The 18937-nt window shown below is 35.3% G+C and overlaps 2 protein-coding genes across 4 annotated transcripts; both read left to right on the forward strand.

The window, feature by feature from the left end:
* The first annotated feature begins 9 nt into the window (after positions 1-9).
* Positions 10-9804, forward strand: LOC146933666 (PKS-NRPS hybrid synthetase cheA-like). Its single transcript, XM_085707848.1, has 2 exons — positions 10-1338; positions 8860-9804. The coding sequence occupies exons 1-2, from the start codon at positions 10-12 to the stop codon at positions 9802-9804; spliced, it is 2274 nt and encodes a 757-aa protein (XP_085563974.1).
* A 1669-nt stretch (positions 9805-11473) lies between these two features.
* On the forward strand, positions 11474-15365 carry DOT3 (Phototropic-responsive NPH3 family protein). 3 transcript variants are annotated; one of them, XM_085705458.1, is made up of 6 exons: positions 11474-11649; positions 11758-11827; positions 12427-13325; positions 13496-13769; positions 13874-14002; positions 14872-15365. In XM_085705458.1, exons 1-6 carry the CDS (start codon positions 11513-11515, stop codon positions 15253-15255), a joined length of 1893 nt encoding a protein of 630 aa, XP_085561584.1. In that variant the 5' UTR covers positions 11474-11512; the 3' UTR covers positions 15256-15365. The 3 variants fall into 3 exon arrangements, with proteins under 3 accessions (XP_085561584.1, XP_085561586.1, XP_085561585.1); XM_085705460.1 differs by having other exon boundaries at positions 14834-15046; XM_085705459.1 differs by lacking the exon at positions 13874-14002.
* Positions 15366-18937: the final 3572 nt, after the last annotated feature.

The following is an 18937-nucleotide window of genomic DNA, read 5'->3' on the forward strand; positions in this document are numbered from 1 at the left end:
AACCATGGCATGACAGATGTGTTGAAAGGTCATAAAATCGCCGGTCGTCTAAACCCAAATGAACGTGTTCACCTTGAAGAGATGGTGGAATCAAACGTTCCTCCGAGGAAAATGCTTACCAACTTAAAGAAGAGGAATCATACCACTTCAACTACCATCAAACACGTTTATAATGCTACTTACATGTATAGGCTGTCCATTAGGGGTACGAGGAATGACATGCAACATCTCTTGAAGTCTTTGGTCGATAACAGTTATGTTTATCATTGTAGGAAGTATCATGATTCTGATGAAGTCAGTGATGTTTTTTGGGCACATCCAGATTCTATAAAGTTGTTTAACACGTTCTCCACGGTGCTTGTGTTGGATTCCACATACAAGACAAACAAGTATCGTCTTCCATTGCTTGAGTTTGTCGGTAACACCTCTACCATGAAAACATTCTCTATTGCTTTTGCCTATATGATGTTTGAGAGGCAAGACAATGTTTATTGGGCTCTTGAGAGGTGTCGTGAGATGTTGCACTCCAAAGATCTCTATCCCAAAGTAGTTGTCACTGATCGGGACAATGCTTTGATCAATGATGTGGAAAAGTTTTTCCCTAAAGCTACTACTCTGTTGTGCTCATATCACATTGGACAAAATGTGAGAGCAAAGTGTAAATTGGATTGCAAAGTGAATGATGTCAAAGGCAAGAATGGGCAAGCGATCAAGCCGGCTTCGGTGGTGAAGACTGTGATGGCTGCATGGATGGATATTGTGGACTCCGAAACGGAGGAAGCATATATTGATAATTGGACCCGGTTCAAAGTTGTGTGCGCAAAGTTTCTTAAGTTTTTGGATTATGTTGAAAAGACAATTTTGGATCCGGTTAAGGAAAAGTTTGTGAGGTTTTGGGTTGACAAAAACCTTCATATGAGGAATACTACAACAAACAGAGCGGAATCTGCACACGCTCGGATGAAAAAGTATCTGAGTAGTAGTATGGGTGATTTGAGCACAAACTGGAAATTCGTTCATGTCATGCTAGAGTTGCAACATACCGCAATACATGCTTCGTTTCAGACGAGCATTATCATGCTTGAACATCGGTTCAAAGACAAGGTGTTGTGGTCTAGGTTGATCTGGAACATTTCAAGGGAAACTTTGCATCATCTCTTAGTAGAGTATAATAAAGCACTTGAAATTGGTACGAATAAATCAAGATGTGGTTGTTTGAGTTTCATCACTTACGGATTACCGTGTGCGTGTATGCTAGCTTTGAAGATCAAGAACGGCACCGCCATTCGTTTGGAAGAAATTCACACACACTGGAAGAGATTGAGGTTCGAGTACGAGGTTGACCCGAAGCTTCAAAAAGAAGACATCTCTCTATTGCCAAAATGAGATATTCTCCAGGTATTTTCTGTTTATGTTCTGCCCAGGATTTCTGTCTCTGTATTATGTACTGGTGCAATCCGGATTATATAATCCGGACATAATTGATGGGTTCCGGATTATATAATCCGGAGAGGTAGTGTAACGCCCGTCTTAATTATTTAATTAATTCAATGAGGTTTAGAATATATTTGTAAATATATGCTTATACGATTTATGATTTAAGTGATCTACATGATTTATATGTGTGAATTATATGATTCATGAAGTTGAGTGGTTTATATGTATTATAGATAATTTATGTGAAGAATGTGTTTTGTGAAGTTATGATGTTGGTGTGACTTATTTTATTATTAAATAAAATAAGATATGAGAAATAAAATAAAAATATTAGAATTTGGGCTGTGATGTGAAAAGAGTATTCTTAGAGGTGTAAAGAGAAATTAGAAGTGAGGTTATAAATAAAAGGAGTTAGGTTGAGAAAAGTTTTAGGCAGAACGTACGTTTTTGGAGAAAAGGGGAGAAAAAGTCAGAAGAGAGGAGAACAAGAGGAGAGCTGCGATTTTCTGCAATAACCAGGTAAGGGTGAGACTAGCTTTCAATATAATTAAGGGTATGGTTCTGAGAATTGAATTTAACATGATTAGGTTGAGAGTTGGTGAGAATTGGGATTAGGGTTAAATGACCGATTTGATGATTAAACCATGAAAAGATGTTAGATTGAATACAAAATTAGTGTACAGACCTTAGATATTGCCTAAGATGATAATTAGATGCTATTTGGATGAAAGAACCATGAGGATAGATGAAAAGTTGTGATTTTTAGGTTTCTGGCCGTATTGACATTCATCGCTCGCAACTGCGAGCTACCCCAAGACACTCGCAACTGCGAGTAACATCGCTCGCCACTGCGAGCCAGACCATTGAGCTCGCAACTGCGAGCAGGACCACTCGCCACTGCGAGTAACACTGTTAGTTGCCCAAAATTGTTCCGATGCGATCATTTCGCACGTGTAGTCATGAGTTGATCTTAGAAGTAAGAATGAGGGTTGTCTAGGATACTTTCAGAAGTTCCAGAAGTCTGTTTGGGTGACTGAGGTTAGTAGTGATGATGTATAAGTATTATTTATGATGCTTTAAGATGATAAGTTGATATAATTCATTCCCTTTAATGATGATATGTTATTTAAGCACTGTTACATGCTGTAATTGTTGTTGTTTGCTGCTGTTGATTGTTAATGTCTTGAAGTTGCATGAGTCGGTCTAAGTTGCAAGAATTTAAGAAGTTGTCCATGATTATGGAGTTGTATAAGATGTTTGCATTGTTGTCTAAGTTGTAGGAAGATTGAGTCCATTGCATACTCATTAAAGTTGGGGGCTTTAGGCCCGGCAGCCTTTGTGCTCATTAAAGTTGGGGGCTTTAGGCCCGGCAGCCTTTGTGCTCATTAAAGTTGGGGGCTTTAGGCCCGGTAGCCTTTGTGCTCACACGTTGAAGAGCCTAATTACGCTCATTTATGTTGTTGGCTGGTACCACATGCATATGTACGATGTTAAGTTGAAGTTGTTGTCATTGATGTTGAAGTTGTTGTCGTTGCATTTGTCGTTGATGTTAAAGTTGTTGTTGTTGCATTTGTCATTGATGATAAGTTGTTAAGTTGATAAGAGTTGTTTTGTCAAGTTGGGTCGTGTTGTTGAGTCAAGTGTTAAGTTGAACATGATGTCTTATGATGATTATTAGGTGATAAATGATAATTGTTGTTGATGTTCATGATGCCCTGATGATGATATTTTGATGATGATGTTTGATTATGATTTAATGATGATTTTTGCTTATGAATTAGAGTTGATAATTGTTTACGAACTAATGATGATATTTGAAAATGATAATTGAATATGATTTGATATAATGCTAAATGATAAATGTTTTATATGTAAGTGATGATTTATGTTGTTAAATGCACTTGATGAATTATATGTTTAATTTATTGACTGTGAAATCTCACCCCTTCTACGTATATGTTGCCTCGACCGTGGGTAATGTGCAGGTATTAAAGACTAGAGGCGTTCGTGAGTGGACTCCTCACTTTGTGTCTAGGTGCTCTGATATGTAACGGGATGGGGCTTGCTTTCATGAACTTTTATGAATAAACATTAACTAAGACTTATGAGATTTCTGATAAGGCCTGTGTGCCAAGACTTTTATTATGTTGAACTATTTTCCGCTGCAACAGTTTAAGATTTTTATGATGTTGAATTTGAAGGATAATTATTATTATCTGTTTTTAAGATTTTTAAGTAGTATGTGACATTCCGTTATGAATTAATTACTCTGATTTAAATAAGATTTTCAAGTTAGGAAAAATGGGGTGTTACAATTGGTATCAGAGCAGGTCGGTCCATCCGGCCAAGTAGATGAGTCGATGTGTCGTTTTACAGTTTTGCACTGTATTTGAGTTGTCTTGTTTGTTGTTTGTTGTGTAACCCTTTGTATGGACTGGTTGGAGTACAACCATGTCCATATTAATTGTTTTAGTAAGTCGGTGTATTTCTCTTCTGCCGAAGAAGAAAGTGGAGCGGAGTTTGGTCTATTAAGCAGTTGAAGCAATTAGCACGTGATGGAATTTTGATGGTTTCGTTGATGGCGTCACTATCTATTGAGAATCAAGCAGTCAGTGATAAGTTGCAAATTGTGTGAGGATTTCCCGAAGTTTTCCTGAAGAGATTGTTGTTGATCTTACCGGCACATCAGGAAGTGTCTGCCGCCAGAGAGAGAGGTTGAATTTTCCATTAATCTTATTCCGGGAACGAAGCCTGTGTCTATGACACCTTACCGTATGTCGGCATCTGAGTTAGCTGAGTTGAAGAAACAATTGGAGGATTTACTTGATAAGAAGTTTATAAGACCAGGTGTTTCACCTTGGGGAGCGTCGGTATTGTTGGTTAAGAAGAAGGATGGTAGTATGAGGTTATGCATTGACTATCGACTGTAGAACAAAGTAACTATAAAGGATAGATATCCACTTCCAAGAATTGATGACTTGATGGACCAGGTAGGGGGTGCACGTGTGTTCAGCAAGATTGACTTGAAGTCGGGTTATCACCCGATTAAAGTAAAAGATGAAGATATGCAGAAGACGGCCTTTAGGACGCGATATGGACATTATGAATATAAGGTGATGCCTTTTGGTGTTAGTAATGCACCTGGTGAGTTTATGGAGTATATGAATCGCGTTTTCCATGCATTTTTGGATCGCTTTGTGGTTGTGTTCATCGATGATATTTTGATTTACTCTAAGACAGAAGAAGAACATGCGAGACATTTGAAGATTGTTTTGCAAGTGCTGAAAGAGGAGAAGTTGTATGCTAAATTGTCTAAGTGTGAATTCTGGTTGAATGAGGTTACTATCGAAGATTTATAGAAGGATTTTCTAAGTTAGCACTTCCGTTAACACAGTTGACGTGTAAAGGTAAAACCTTTGTGTGGGATGTTTATTGTGAGAACAGTTTTAATGGATTGAAGAAGCGGTTGACGACGGCTCCAGTTTTGATTTTGCCGAGACCTGATGAACCTCTTGTGGTGTATTGTGATGCGTCCAAGTTGGGCTTAGGCGGTGTGCTTATGCAAGATGGTAAAGTGGTTGCTTATGCATCAAGACAGTTGATAATTCATGAACGAAACTATCCTACTCATGATCTTGAATTAGCTGCAGTTGTATTTGTGCTTAAGATTTGGAGACATTACTTGTATGGTTCGAGATTCGAGGTGTTTAGTGATCACAAGAGCTTGAAGTATTTGTTTGATCAGAAGAAATTGAATATGAGACAGCGAAGGTAGCTCGAATTGTTGAAAGATTATGACTTTAGTTTGAATTACCATCCGGGTAAAGCCAATGTTATTGCGGATGCCTTAAGTAGGAAGACCTTACATATGTCTGCTATGATGGTTAAAAAGTTTGAATTGCTCGAACAGTTTAGAGATTTGAGCTTAGTTTGTGAAATGTCGTCTCGGAGTGTTAAGCTAGGAATGCTGAAAATTGATAATGATTTCTTGAAAAGTATTAGAGAGGCGCAGAAGTTGATGTTAAGTTGTGGACTTGTTAGTTGCTAGTAATCAAACTAAAGAAGGTGACTTTAAGGTCGATGATCAAGGTGTGTTGAGGTTTCGAGGTAGGATTTGTATTCCAGACAATGATGAGATGAAGAAAATGATTCTTGAAGAGAGTCATAGGGGTAGATTGAGTATTCATCCGGGAGCTACAAAGATGTAACATGACTTAAAGAAGTTGTTTTGGTGGTCTGGATTGAAAAGTGATGTAGCACAATTTGTGTATTCTTGTTTGATTTGTCAGAAGTCGAAGGTAGAACATCAGAAACCTGCTGGGTTGATAACACCGTTAGATGTACCAGAATGGAAATGGGATAGTATATCCATGGATTTTGTGACGAGTTTGTCTAATACTCCTAAAGGGAATGGCGCTATTTGGGTAATTGTTGATAGATTGCCGAAGTCAGCACACTTCATCCGATTAATATTAGTTTTCCTGTAGCTCAGTTGGCGGAGATTTATATTCGGGACATTGTGAAGCTGCATGGTGTTCCTTTACGCATCGTGTCAGATAGAGATCCAAGATTTACTTCTAGATTTGGAAGAGTTTGCAAGAGGCGTTAGGCTCTAAGTTGAGATTGAGTTCGGCTTATCATCCTCAAACAGATGGTCAGTCGGAAAGAACGATTCAGTCACTCGAAGACTTGTTGAGAGTTTGTGTACTTGAGCAAAGTGGAACTTAGGATAGTCATCTTCCGTTGATAGAGTTCACATATAATAATAGTTATCATTCAAGTATTGGGATGACACCTTTGGAGGCTTGGTATGGTCGGAGGTGTAGGACTCCGTTGTGTTGATTTGAAACAGGTGAAAGCTTGACGTGGAAACTAAAGAGTAAGATGTTGAAGTCTTAACCAGAGTTGTTTGCCTGAAGTAAATTTTCGAGGACGAAAATTCTATAAGTTGGGGAGAGTTGTAACGCCCGTCTTAATTATTTAATTAATTCAATGAGGTTTAGAATATATTTGTAAATATATGCTTATACGATTTATGATTTAAGTGATCTACATGATTTATATGTGTGAATTATATGATTCATGAAGTTGAGTGGTTTATATGAATTATAGATAATTTATGTGAAGAATATGTTTTGTGAAGTTATGATGTTGGTGTGACTTATTTTATTATTAAATAAAATAAGATATGAGAAATAAAATAAAAATATTAGAATTTGGGCTGTGATGTGAAAAGAGTATTCTTAGAGGTGTAAAGAGAAATTAGAAGTGAGGTTATAAATAAAAGGAGTTAGGTTGAGAAAAGTTTTAGGCAGAACGTACGTTTTTGGAGAAAAAGGGAGAAAAAGTCAGAAGAGAGGAGAACAAGAGGAGAGCTGCGATTTTCTGCAATAACCAGGTAAGGGTGAGACTAGCTTTCAATATAATTAAGGGTATGGTTCTGAGAATTGAATTTAACATGATTAGGTTGAGAGTTGGTGAGAATTGGGATTAGGGTTAAATGACCGATTTGATGATTAAACCATGAAAAGATGTTAGATTGAATACAAAATTAGTGTACAGACCTTAGATATTGCCTAAGATGATAATTAGATGCTATTTGGATGAAAGAACCATGAGGATAGATGAAAAGTTGTGATTTTTAGGTTTCTGGCCGTACTGACATTCATCGCTCGCAACTGCGAGCAGAAACACTCGCAACTGCGAGCTACCCCAAGACACTCGCAACTGCGAGTAACATCGCTCGCCACTGCGAGCCAGACCATTGAGCTCGCAACTGCGAGCAGGACCACTCGCCACTGCGAGTAACACTGTTAGTTGCCCAAAATTGTTCCGATGCGATCATTTCGCACGTGTAGTCATGAGTTGATCTTAGAAGTAAGAATGAGGGTTGTCTAGGATACTTTCAGAAGTTCCAGAAGTCTGTTTAGGTGACTGAGATTAGTAGTGATGATGTATAAGTATTATTTATGATGCTTTAAGATGATAAGTTGATATAATCCATTCCCTTTAATGATGATATGTTATTTAAGCACTGTTACATGCTGTAATTGTTGTTGTTTGCTGCTGTTGATTGTTAATGTCTTGAAGTTGCATGAGTCGGTCTAAGTTGCAAGAATTTAAGAATTTGTCCATGATTATGGAGTTGTATAAGATGTTCGCATTGTTGTCTAAGTTGTAGGATGATTGAGTCCATTGCATACTCATTAAAGTTTGGGGCTTTAGGCCCGGCAGCCTTTGTGCTCATTAAAGTTGGGGGCTTTAGGCCCGACAGCCTTTGTGCTCATTAAAGTTGGGGATTTAGGCCCGACAGCCTTTGTGCTCACACGTTGAAGAGCCTAATTACGCTCATTTATGTTGTTGGCTGGTACCACATGCATATGTACGATGTTAAGTTGAAGTTGTTGTCGTTGCATTTGTCGTTGATGTTGAAGTTGTTGTCGTTGCATTTGTCGTTGATGTTAAAGTTGTTGTTGTTGCATTTGTCGTTGATGATAAGTTGTTAAGTTGATAAGAGTTGTTTTGTCAAGTTGGGTCGTGTTGTTGAGTCAAGTGTTAAGTTGAACATGATGTCTTATGATGATTATTAGGTGATAAATGATAATTGTTGTTGATGTTCATGATGCCCTGATGATGATATTTTGATGATGATGTTTGATTATGATTTAATGATGATTTTTGCTTATGCATTAGAGTTGATAATTGTTTACGAACTAATGATGATATTTGAAAATGATAATTGAATATGATTTGATATAATGCTAAATGATAAATGTTTTATATGTAAGTGATGATTTATGTTGTTAAATGCACTTGATGAATTATATGTTTAATTTATTGACTGTGAAATCTCACCCCTTCTGCGTATATGTTGCCTCGACCGTGGGTAATGTGCAGGTATTAAAGACTAGAGGCGTTCGTGAGTGGACTCCTCACTTTGTGTCTAGGTGCTCTGATATGTAACGGGATGGGGCTTGCTTTCATGAACTTTTATGAATAAACATTAACTAAGACTTATGAGATTTCTGATAAGGCCTGTGTGCCAAGACTTTTATTATGTTGAACTATTTTCCGCTGCAACAGTTTAATATTTTTATGATGTTGAATTTGAAGGATAATTATTATTATTTGTTTTTAAGATTTTTAAGTAGTATGTGACATTCCGTTGTGAATTAATTACTCTGATTTAAATGAGATTTTCAAGTTGGGAAAAACGGGGTGTTACAGGTAGCATTTACGCCCCATTCAAGTGCATTTAAGGCTCATGCAAAGGGTGTATCGTGAAGTTCCGGATTTTATAATCTGGATTACCTTATGTATTTCAGAATATAAAATCCGGACTGTATCAGTAGTGGTAACAGAATGCATGTTTTTGACTGTTTTCCATCAACAACAAAAATGATAGTTTTTTACACATTGTAGGCCCGGTTCAAGGACGCCGATTACAACATGAAGGTGCATTTGAAAGAACAATTCCGACAATTTGTTTTACCGGAAACCACCTCTATGCGTCCACCGCCAAATAAGGTCACCATCAAAGGAGCTCCAAAGAAAGATAAGCAAAGCATTCGATCGACAAGGCGGTCCCCTTCTCTATGGGAGATTGTTGACTCCCAGGAGCAAGAAACACAGGGTTCACAGACACGGTCAACAGGGACGAGTAGAAAGAGTGCACGAAAAAGCAACATGTCTCCTACTCCTCCTAAGCCAATTCCAAAAAATCCGCAATTGAAGCCAACACCCGTTGAAGTCCACATACCACACAAAGACCAAATCTCATTTTGGATGCATGGCTTTATTGAAAAGGTTACGGATGTACCCGGTGATGGCCATTGTGGGTTCCGAGCAGTTGCGGTCCTACGTAACTTGACTGTTGATGATCACACATTAGTCCGGTACAACCTTTACAAAGAGCTTATCGGTGTAGAAAATGGCCGCTATCGGAGAATGATTAATGATGATATGCGGTATAAAGAGGTCTTAGACGCTCTATCCTACGCCGGTATTGGCAATGCACCACCGGATAAATGGATGACAATGTCGGATATGGGGCTCCTTATCGCACAGAAATTCAACCAAACGGTTGTTGTGTTATCCATTGGGAAATCAGAAACCTTTTTCCCTCTATGTGGTCCACCGCCGCCGCCAAGTATCGATCCGTTGATTTGTCTGGCATATGTGAATGACAACCATTTTATGGCATTGAAATTGAAGGATGGTTGTCTGATTCCTCCCACTTCCGCTCTATGGAGACAATATCATCGAGAGGATGCAGACACATGGCATGATAGATATGTCAGCCGGATGACAGATTATAATGAGCTAAGTCGGGCGGCGGGTGTAGCAGTCATAGAAGATGATGAATAATTGTACATTGTTGAAAATCTTGATCCCAATGAGAGGGTTGGTGCTGGTCCTGCTCCTGAAGGTTGAAGTGGATTATAGTCCCATTGATCTTTCGGCGCCATAGATTAGATATATATCATTAGTTTAGTTGAAATGTATATCATTAGGTGAAATGTGTAATGATATAAATTCAACTCTTTTTTGGTATAATGATATATATATATATATATATATATATATATATATATATATATATATATAATCATTTTTTGATATAATATTTAAGTTAATTGTCTTTTATACAAACATATATAATGATTTATTGAAGAAAAAAAATGATAAAAACCACAATGACATGCAAATCTGTTTCAGTTCTGTGCACTGGTGCAATCCGGAGTATATAGTCCGGATGTGTCTGGATTATATATAATCCGGAATGTACCGAGGGTAATTTTGGGAAAAAAATAAGGCGCGCTAGGAAAGGCATTGGGTGGGAAAATGAATACTCTTCTTGATATTGCAACAACTTTCACCAACTTATGCAAACCATGGTTGTTACTTTGTGGAGTCTATGGAAGATCGTAACATGAAGGTTTGACAAGATGTGAACGAGTTAAGTGCACAAGTGGTGGATATAGTCTTAAGAATTTCGCATGACTGGTCATTAACCAATGCCACAACCAGGAGAGGCAGGTTTGACAAGGACTAGGACTAATTCCAAAAAATTATTTTTAAAGGGATTAAAACCAAAACGCTCGATATTATATCTACGAGGATCATTTGCATATATTTAAGCCTATCTATATTGATCTTGATACTGCATTTTCAAAGTTTTGGGATAGAAATAAAATACTATTCAAATAATTGAATGTAAACAATGACGTACATTACTGTGAGCCACAATTCGACAATTGGTTTGCATTTGTATGGCTTAAAGGGGGACAAATCATGGCCCAGATCCTTCAATAACAATCAAGGATTGATGTTACTATACTGATAAGGATTAAAAAGAGAAATTTTATCTTATAAAAGTAATACTTTTCAATTTATTGTTTCATTGTAACAACGACTTTAAGGGTAGAGTTAAATGCAAGGTGAGAGCAAACGTGTCCTAGAAAAATGTTACTTTAAACAACTCTGCAATTTCTAAGCTACTTACATTGCAAATTTTTTTTTTTTTTATGCAGCTGAAGTTTATATAAAAGTCAGGGACATTCCACAAATTCCAGCACAAGCTTACCGGAATGATAGTGGAAAATCACATGTGCTATGATATGCACTACTCATTGCTGACAATGATAGCTAAGCCTAAGATTTTTATGTAAAATGCTTCAATCTTCACCAGTTGAATATAAATATAAATGATAATACAATTACAGTAACATACATATATCCTATCTGTACAGGTAATTTCATTCAAGAGAAAATCAAGTAAAATAGAGCCACTTAATTTATAGAGAAAACAACTTAACATGTGTATACATGACCTAACAGAACTTAAACATCTGCACAATTATAGTATTCCATTTGATGATAGAATTTTATTGAAGGTGATAGCCTACATAGAAAGAAACAACTCACCCACCATCTTAACTACAATTCTACACTGACCACAGAACAGTACTCAGCATTAATTTAGGCAGCGTGTCTGGTTTCATATATCATTTAGGCTAGTCATCAAAAATGAAATGTCTATCCCAAGCTTGCAGCAATTAGCTCAAGAATAAACATGAAATCACTTCAAGTGGCCCAAGCACAAGACCCTGAAAGTCAGTCTGACAGAACTGAACAAGTTTCAGATAAAAGCATAGTTATTCCCAACAAACATGTCACAATAGCTGATAGCATAAAAAATGAACATTCAAGGTACTCCCAGAAATAGAATCCTTTATATTTTATGCAACTAAAAAGCATAGTTCTTTTTGTATGAATGATTTATTTTCTCCGTTTGTTTTTTGGTTTGGGCTTATGCAGGTTCGTTGCCCCTCGAATCCCAACAGACTTTTCAATTCAAGTCCAGGAAACCACCTATAATGTGCACAAGGTATCAATAAACATCATCATAAATCCTTATAAATGCAGAAAATCATTGACCTTGTTTAGCTCAGTAAAATTCTTCCAAACAGTATCATCAGCAGGGTATATGAGGGACAAGATAATGATATCATAATAACACTGTCTATATTAGTAATCACTCATATCAATGATTGATACTGACTGGTGAAGAGCACAATCCTGTTAATAGGGAGTATAAATCATTTATTCCTTTCTTCCTAGTGTGTTTGTGTGTGTGTGTTGTGTATCTTCCCCACCCCACCACCCCTTTTGGATAGAGAAAGAGGGGGAAAAATTATCTCAAGAGAGGTAGACAGAGAACATCAGACATGGATAGGGAATCCTCCTTAAAAGCATGCAAAACAGCAGAAACAAAGAGTCAATGTTTTAATTGTGTTTAATGTTTTCAAGATTTTGTTAAAAACTAGAAGAAAAATAAATGTTTTTCTTTTCCTTAGAATTTTTTTGAAAACCAGAATTAGAATAAAAACACGGTCACACTGTTGTAATTAAAAGGCATCAACTGAAAGTAAAAAAAAAAAAAAAAAACTTAATCTTTTTATATGTTGGCTGCTTTTTGTGTAACAGTACCCCTTGATATCAAAATGCGGCTACATAGGACGGTCGGAAGTACAGCCTCTAATCTCAACTTCTGGGAATGTGCTCAAGCTTGAAAACTTTCCAGGTGGATGTGAAACATTTGAAACAATTCTAAAATTCTGTTATGGCCTCCCTATAGACTTCAACTCGGATAATGTAGCTGCACTAAGATGTGCATCAGAATTTCTAGAGATGACTGAAGAACTAGAAGATGGCAATCTCATTTCCAAGACTGAAGCTTTCCTCACATTTGTCGTGCTTTCTTCATGGAAAGACACTGTTACTGTTCTGAAATCTTGTGAAAATCTATCTCCATGGGCTGAAAATATCCAAATTGTTAGAAGATGCTGTGATTCTATAGCTTGGAAGGCTACTAAAAATGAGCCCGCAAGTGAGGATGCAGCATCTAATCAAGAAAGCTGGTGGTTCGATGATTTGGCCACCCTCCGCATTGATCATTTTATGCGGATAATTTCAGCAATTAGGGCAAAGGGAACCAAACCAGAGATCATTGGTAAATGTATCATGCAATATGCCAAGAGATGCCTACCAGGAATGTATGAGGAGTTAGAAGGGCTTAGAGGATATGGGCATGGAAAAAGTAATCTACAGTTCACTATATTTAGCATGAAGATAGAAGAGAGCACTAGACATAGCAAGGAGCAAACGACTATTATTGAAAGCCTAATAAGCATAATTCCTCCTCAACAAGATGCTGTCCCATGTAAGTTCTTGTTGCAGATGCTAAAGATGGCAATGATGTATTCTGTATCATCAGCTCTCATTTCAGACCTTGAAAAGAGAGTTGGTATGGTGTTAGAAGATGCTGAGGTGAATGATCTCTTAATTCCTAGATATCAAAATGGAGGTCAAGGAAAAATGGTCAAGTGAGTATGCTACAATTCATTTTTCTCCTGTCATATTGGAATTGGCATTAATGCTGAAGGTCAAATCCAACTCTGCGAAAAATAAAAAATAACCGGAGGCTTATGAAAATGACCAAAGACACTAATTTCTATCTTTTTCTTTGTTCTATTCTTTTCTTTTTCATTTGTAGCATGCCTAATTCACCCGAAAACTGCACTATGCAAGACATAGATGTAGTACAACGGATTGTTGAATACTTCTTGATGCATGAAAAACAGCAAACGCAACTGCAACAAAAGTCCGGGAAATTCAATATTAGTAGGCTTTTGGACAATTACCTAGCTGAAGTTGCAACAGATCCAAATCTTTCAATTACAATGTTCCAAGTCTTAGCTGAATTACTGCCAGAACATACTCGATCATTTCACGATGGTCTATATAGAGCCATTGACACCTACCTAAAGGTCAGCCTTTTAATTCCTATTTTCTTGTGTTCAATTCAGGTTTGAAGTGTTGTAAAAGTGATTTCAAAACAAAGTTTTGACGTTTGATATTGATGTTTCTCTAGACCCATCCTTCCCTAACTGACCAAGACCGTAGAAGACTCTGCAAAATAATGAACTGTGAAAAACTCTCACTTGATGCATGCATACATGCTGCACAAAATGATAGATTGCCTCTAAGAACAGTTGTCCAGGTAAAGTTCCCTGGATCTTTGGAACTTAGTCTTCGGTTACTTTAGCTTCATACAATCACCAAATAGAGTTTTAAGAATTCCATGAAGAAAAAAAATGATGACATTATCATAAAGTACAATTTAGAACCACTAGCATCTGCTTAAATACCTTTGAAAAACACATCAACACAATTGAAGATCTGAACCAATTTGGGGTCAGATGTTTTCTATGATATATTAATAATTGTTTCTTCACAGACCTTTAACTTTGAAAAAGAAATCCCTTCCATGCAGATGGAAAACTAGTGAACTATGATTTTAAATGAAAGAAGAAACTTCTTTAGAAGGAAAGAGGGATCACATAGAAGCAAGACAGTACAAATGATCCTTACAAATGGAAAAATATAAACCAAACAGCAAGACTAATTGGAAAGAGCTCTCAAATCCCTCCCCAAAATCATGTCTCATAGAGTGAAAGGGAAATAGTTGATAGTAAACTCCGCAAAGTATTTCCTCTATACACAAAAGTTTGTGTCTTTAGTTACCTACTGTGATTTAGAAATAAAATTGTCTTGACATTGCAACAAAACAAAATTAGTTTAGAACATCAGTATATAATCTAGAAATGTTGAGATATGATACAATCATGATAAGAAGAGATTCAACAGAGAGAAGAAAATACTTCCAACTCCATTTTTAATAAGATAATTGAATTCCACAAAACAACATTTTGGATCTGGTTCACATTATAGACATAGCATCTAAGATAGTGTGGCAGCATAACACATGATAGTTAAAATCACATAAGTTTTTAACCTTTTCAGAGCTAATATGTCCATAATGGTGATTCAGCTTAGGCATTGTCACCTGAACCAAAGTATACAACGCAGGTTCTATTTGCAGAGCAAGTAAAGATGAGAGCAGCAATGCAAGAGAAGGAACCGGCACAAAGTGGAATCAACTCTCAACAGGATGTAAACCAGACATCTGAAACTATAGACATAAAAACACTCAAAGCAGAACTCGAGAATGTAAAGTCCAACATGGTAGAACTGCAGAACGACTACTTTGAGTTGCAAGAAGAGTATAAAAAGTTAACTAGCAACGACAAACCAAAGAATCTATCAGGCTGGAGTTTAAATTGGCGGAAGATCAAGAAATCCTTCCATGTAAAACCAACAGGAGGTGAAACTAGAGATGGACAAGATATGCCCACATCACCAAACCACACTCGTCGTAGATCAGCCCCGAGAAGAAGGCTCTCCGTGTCTTAAAATTATTTCATCATAAGAAATCATGTTGTAAAACACATCTAAATACCTGAAGCATATAGCCTAAATTTTATATTATATCTAAAGATGTTGTTTGCTTCAAAGAAAGAAAAGTTCCTTATACATAGAGGCTTCCAAATGCTAACAATACATAAAATAAATACCTACAACGAAAATGGATGACTAAATCACTCTCAAAGAACAAACAGCTCATTAGCAATGAACTGTAAAGGGTGCAGATAAAAGGAAAGCAAAACACTCTAGCATCAAGAAAAACGAAACTTGATTGGACATTTGCTGCTAGATTAATGAATTCCAAGTATGATACTTACTTAGGATGATTGCTTCCACTGAACTAGTAATTAATCAACAAATTCCGTATTATCGGCTAAGCACTGAGTCATTTCATATTAGATTTTTGGAACTATGTTCACAACATTCTTTACTTCAACTTCTAAGCATTTGTTTGGGTTAGTATTTACCAGCTTTGAACAAACTTAATATTGCAAAATTTCTTTGGTTAAAACTAAGTTCAAAGTGAAGTGACTTATGTTTAGACAATTTCACTAAGAAAAAAAAAATATGTTCGATGAAAAACTACAAAATTTTCAACCTAACACACATACAAACAAACAACTCTTCATCACTTCTACTCAATCGGGGATTTAGAGACAAAATAAATTTTAATTCGAAACAATCAAATAATTCCTTTCCAACCAACCAAACCAAACTTGATTTTAAAGGTTACAAATTGCTTCCAAACATACAACAACAGCGCTAGCAATTTATTTTCGAGATAATATTAATGTTTATGGTAAACAACAAAACTGCACAAAGGCTTCATAGTTGACAAATAAATTGCCATTGATCCAATGTTTTTCATGCAAACCTGAATTGAAAAAACAAAAAATTGTGAACATTTAAATGACACGAGAATGTTGAATTGAAACCATCTTCTTCTTATCCTTGTTATTGTCGTCGTCGACGGCTTTGCCTGTGGAATGAAAGGCGAAAATGTCGTTGGAGAAAGAAGCCGGTTTTTTGAGGGTGATATAAGCTTTCTTGTAATCTGGTTTTGCGACTAAGCTGCGATTCTTCGATGGTTTTCCTTTGACGTTCAACGTTCGAACTTTTTTAACCTCCAAGAGATAGAAGGATTCGAGGACGTGTTTGATTTCAACCTTGGAAACTGAAGGGATTGTTTTGAACGCGATTTGTTTGAAATCCGCTGAGAAAGAAGTTGGCATGAGTGGGATCATGAATACGGTGTTTGCAATTTCTGCCATCGTTGCTCTGTTTTCGAAATCAACTTAAACTTTTCATTCCTCTCCTCTCAACTCAACGCGCCTCTTTTAAACCCTGCTTACCAGGCTTAAACCGCTAGTTTTTTTTTTTTTTTTTACTTTTGTACTTTTAATTCTCTTATTTTATCTAAACTGAAATTTTAACCAATTTTTTTTTCTTCATTTATTAGATTTTTTTGGATTTTTTTTAAGTCCTCTAACAGTTTTGATGATAAGTTACGTTCAATAATGAGGTGACACTATCATGGTAAAAATGGTTTGAAGTGGAAAATTCAGAGGGTACACGAGAATTTGGTAGGATGGGCAAAGAAAATGACATATACTTTTAGTGGTCAATTATACGGTGGACAAGTTAGACAAGTTTTGCATTATATACATGCTAATTTTTGCTACAAGGTCAACAAAAAAAATTAAATGGCATGATGTGACTTTTTGATCCAATAATATAGAAGATGTTTATGCTCGGTGTAAAATCTTTTTTCTTGTAGTACATGTTAAACAAAACCATTTTAATATATTATACTTATTCAACAAACACACGCATTGGACGATTGTACATGCATTTAGACCACTCTCATTTCTTTAAATATTACAATTACAATCACCACTCATTTCTTTGAATATTACAATTACAATCAATCTATATATATATATATATATATATATATATATATATATATATATATATATATATATATATATATATATGAGGGGGGATATTTTGACTCCAAGAGTAAGTTTGTGTACTTACTCCAAATCTTAGCCTTTAATCCTATAATCAATTAATGGCTTAGATTGATTTAAAATAAGTGATACAATAAGCTTTAATTTTCGTCTTTATTAGAGTTAACATTCTTCATCTCAAAATGGAAAAACAATTAATGACTTTTAATTGGTTGTTTTTTATTCTTCTCCTTTTTTTTATACACAAAATAAATACATAGCAAAAAAAATAAAGTATATGTTAATTTTTAGATTACATAAATACATAACGAGAAAAAATAAATTATATGTTAATTTTTTTAGATAATTATTTTTTCTGTTGGTAATTAAATAATAATAAAAAGATTTTGTATTTGTAAAAAATAAAGTATATGTTAATTTTTAGATTACATAAATACATAACGAGAAAAAATAAATTATATGTTAATTTTTTTAGATAATTATTTTTTCTGTTGGTAATTAAATAATAATAATAAAAAGATTTTGTATTTGTAAGAGAAAAGCGCATGAAATAGAAATACATAGGAAATTGGAAAAGCATACGTGTAAAAAAAATGATTGTAAAAAATATGCCTAAGTGAGTTTTACATCTTGTGCACTTGTGGGGCTTTCATGTTTTATCGAATCCTTTTACAAATTTTTCCTCTATGCATATAAAAAAAACGAGCAATGCTATTTATCAAGAAAAAAAACATCAAGAATTCTTCAAGAATAAAGAGTAGCCAATCACAATGCACTATTTGCCACAATTCAAGGAGGTGTGGCTAAAAAATAGGAAGTGGACAAATAAATCATGCAATTAAAACTTGCTACATGTGTCTTGAAAAATTCTTGATGCTATTTTTCTAGATAAATAGCATTTTCCAAAAAAAAAACAGAGTAAAGGGAGAGAATTAAAAAAAAAACTATCAATTAAAAGTCATTAATTGTTTTCCCTTTTTTTGTTGAAGAATGTTAACTCCAATAGAGAAGAAAATGAAAGTCTACCTTATCACTTATTATGAACCAATCTAAGCCATTAATTGATAATACGATTAAAGGATGAGATTTGGAGTAAGTAAACAAACTTACTCTTGGAGTCAAAATATCCCCCCTCTATATATATATATATATATATATATATATATATATATATATATATATATATATATATATATATATATATATATATATATATATATATATATATATATATATATATATCTTTTGCCATTCAAAAAAAAAAAAACAATTACAATCAATCTTGGTGAGTCCTTGCATGATCAATTTTGTCGAGAAATGATTTTGTACAACCAGTTTGATACACCATTTGGACATTGAGAAATAATTTGTACAACCATTTTGATACAATTTTTGAACAAATTTCTCTCTCATACTCATATTGTGTTCATATCCTCTCTCTTCCTTTTTTCTATGTGTTGTTTTTTCCCAATACGAATAGAGAACAAGAAGGTTGTATCAAAAATTGGCACAAAATAGTTATACAAATTATCATTACACAATTTTGTCTCTCTTTTCCTAACAAGACCAAATTCTCCTAACAAAGAATATTCAAATCCATCGTGTTCAAGTTCATTGAAAAAAGATTAAAATCCATCGTGTTTAAGTACGTTTCATCTTCACCAACGGTATATAGTCATTGTTTTCTGCAAAATAAA

The sequence above is a fragment of the Medicago sativa genome, chromosome 4 (genome assembly GCF_051527215.1).
Source record: "Medicago sativa cultivar Bolivia chromosome 4, Bolivia_mono, whole genome shotgun sequence".
Taxonomy (NCBI): domain Eukaryota; kingdom Viridiplantae; phylum Streptophyta; class Magnoliopsida; order Fabales; family Fabaceae; genus Medicago; species Medicago sativa.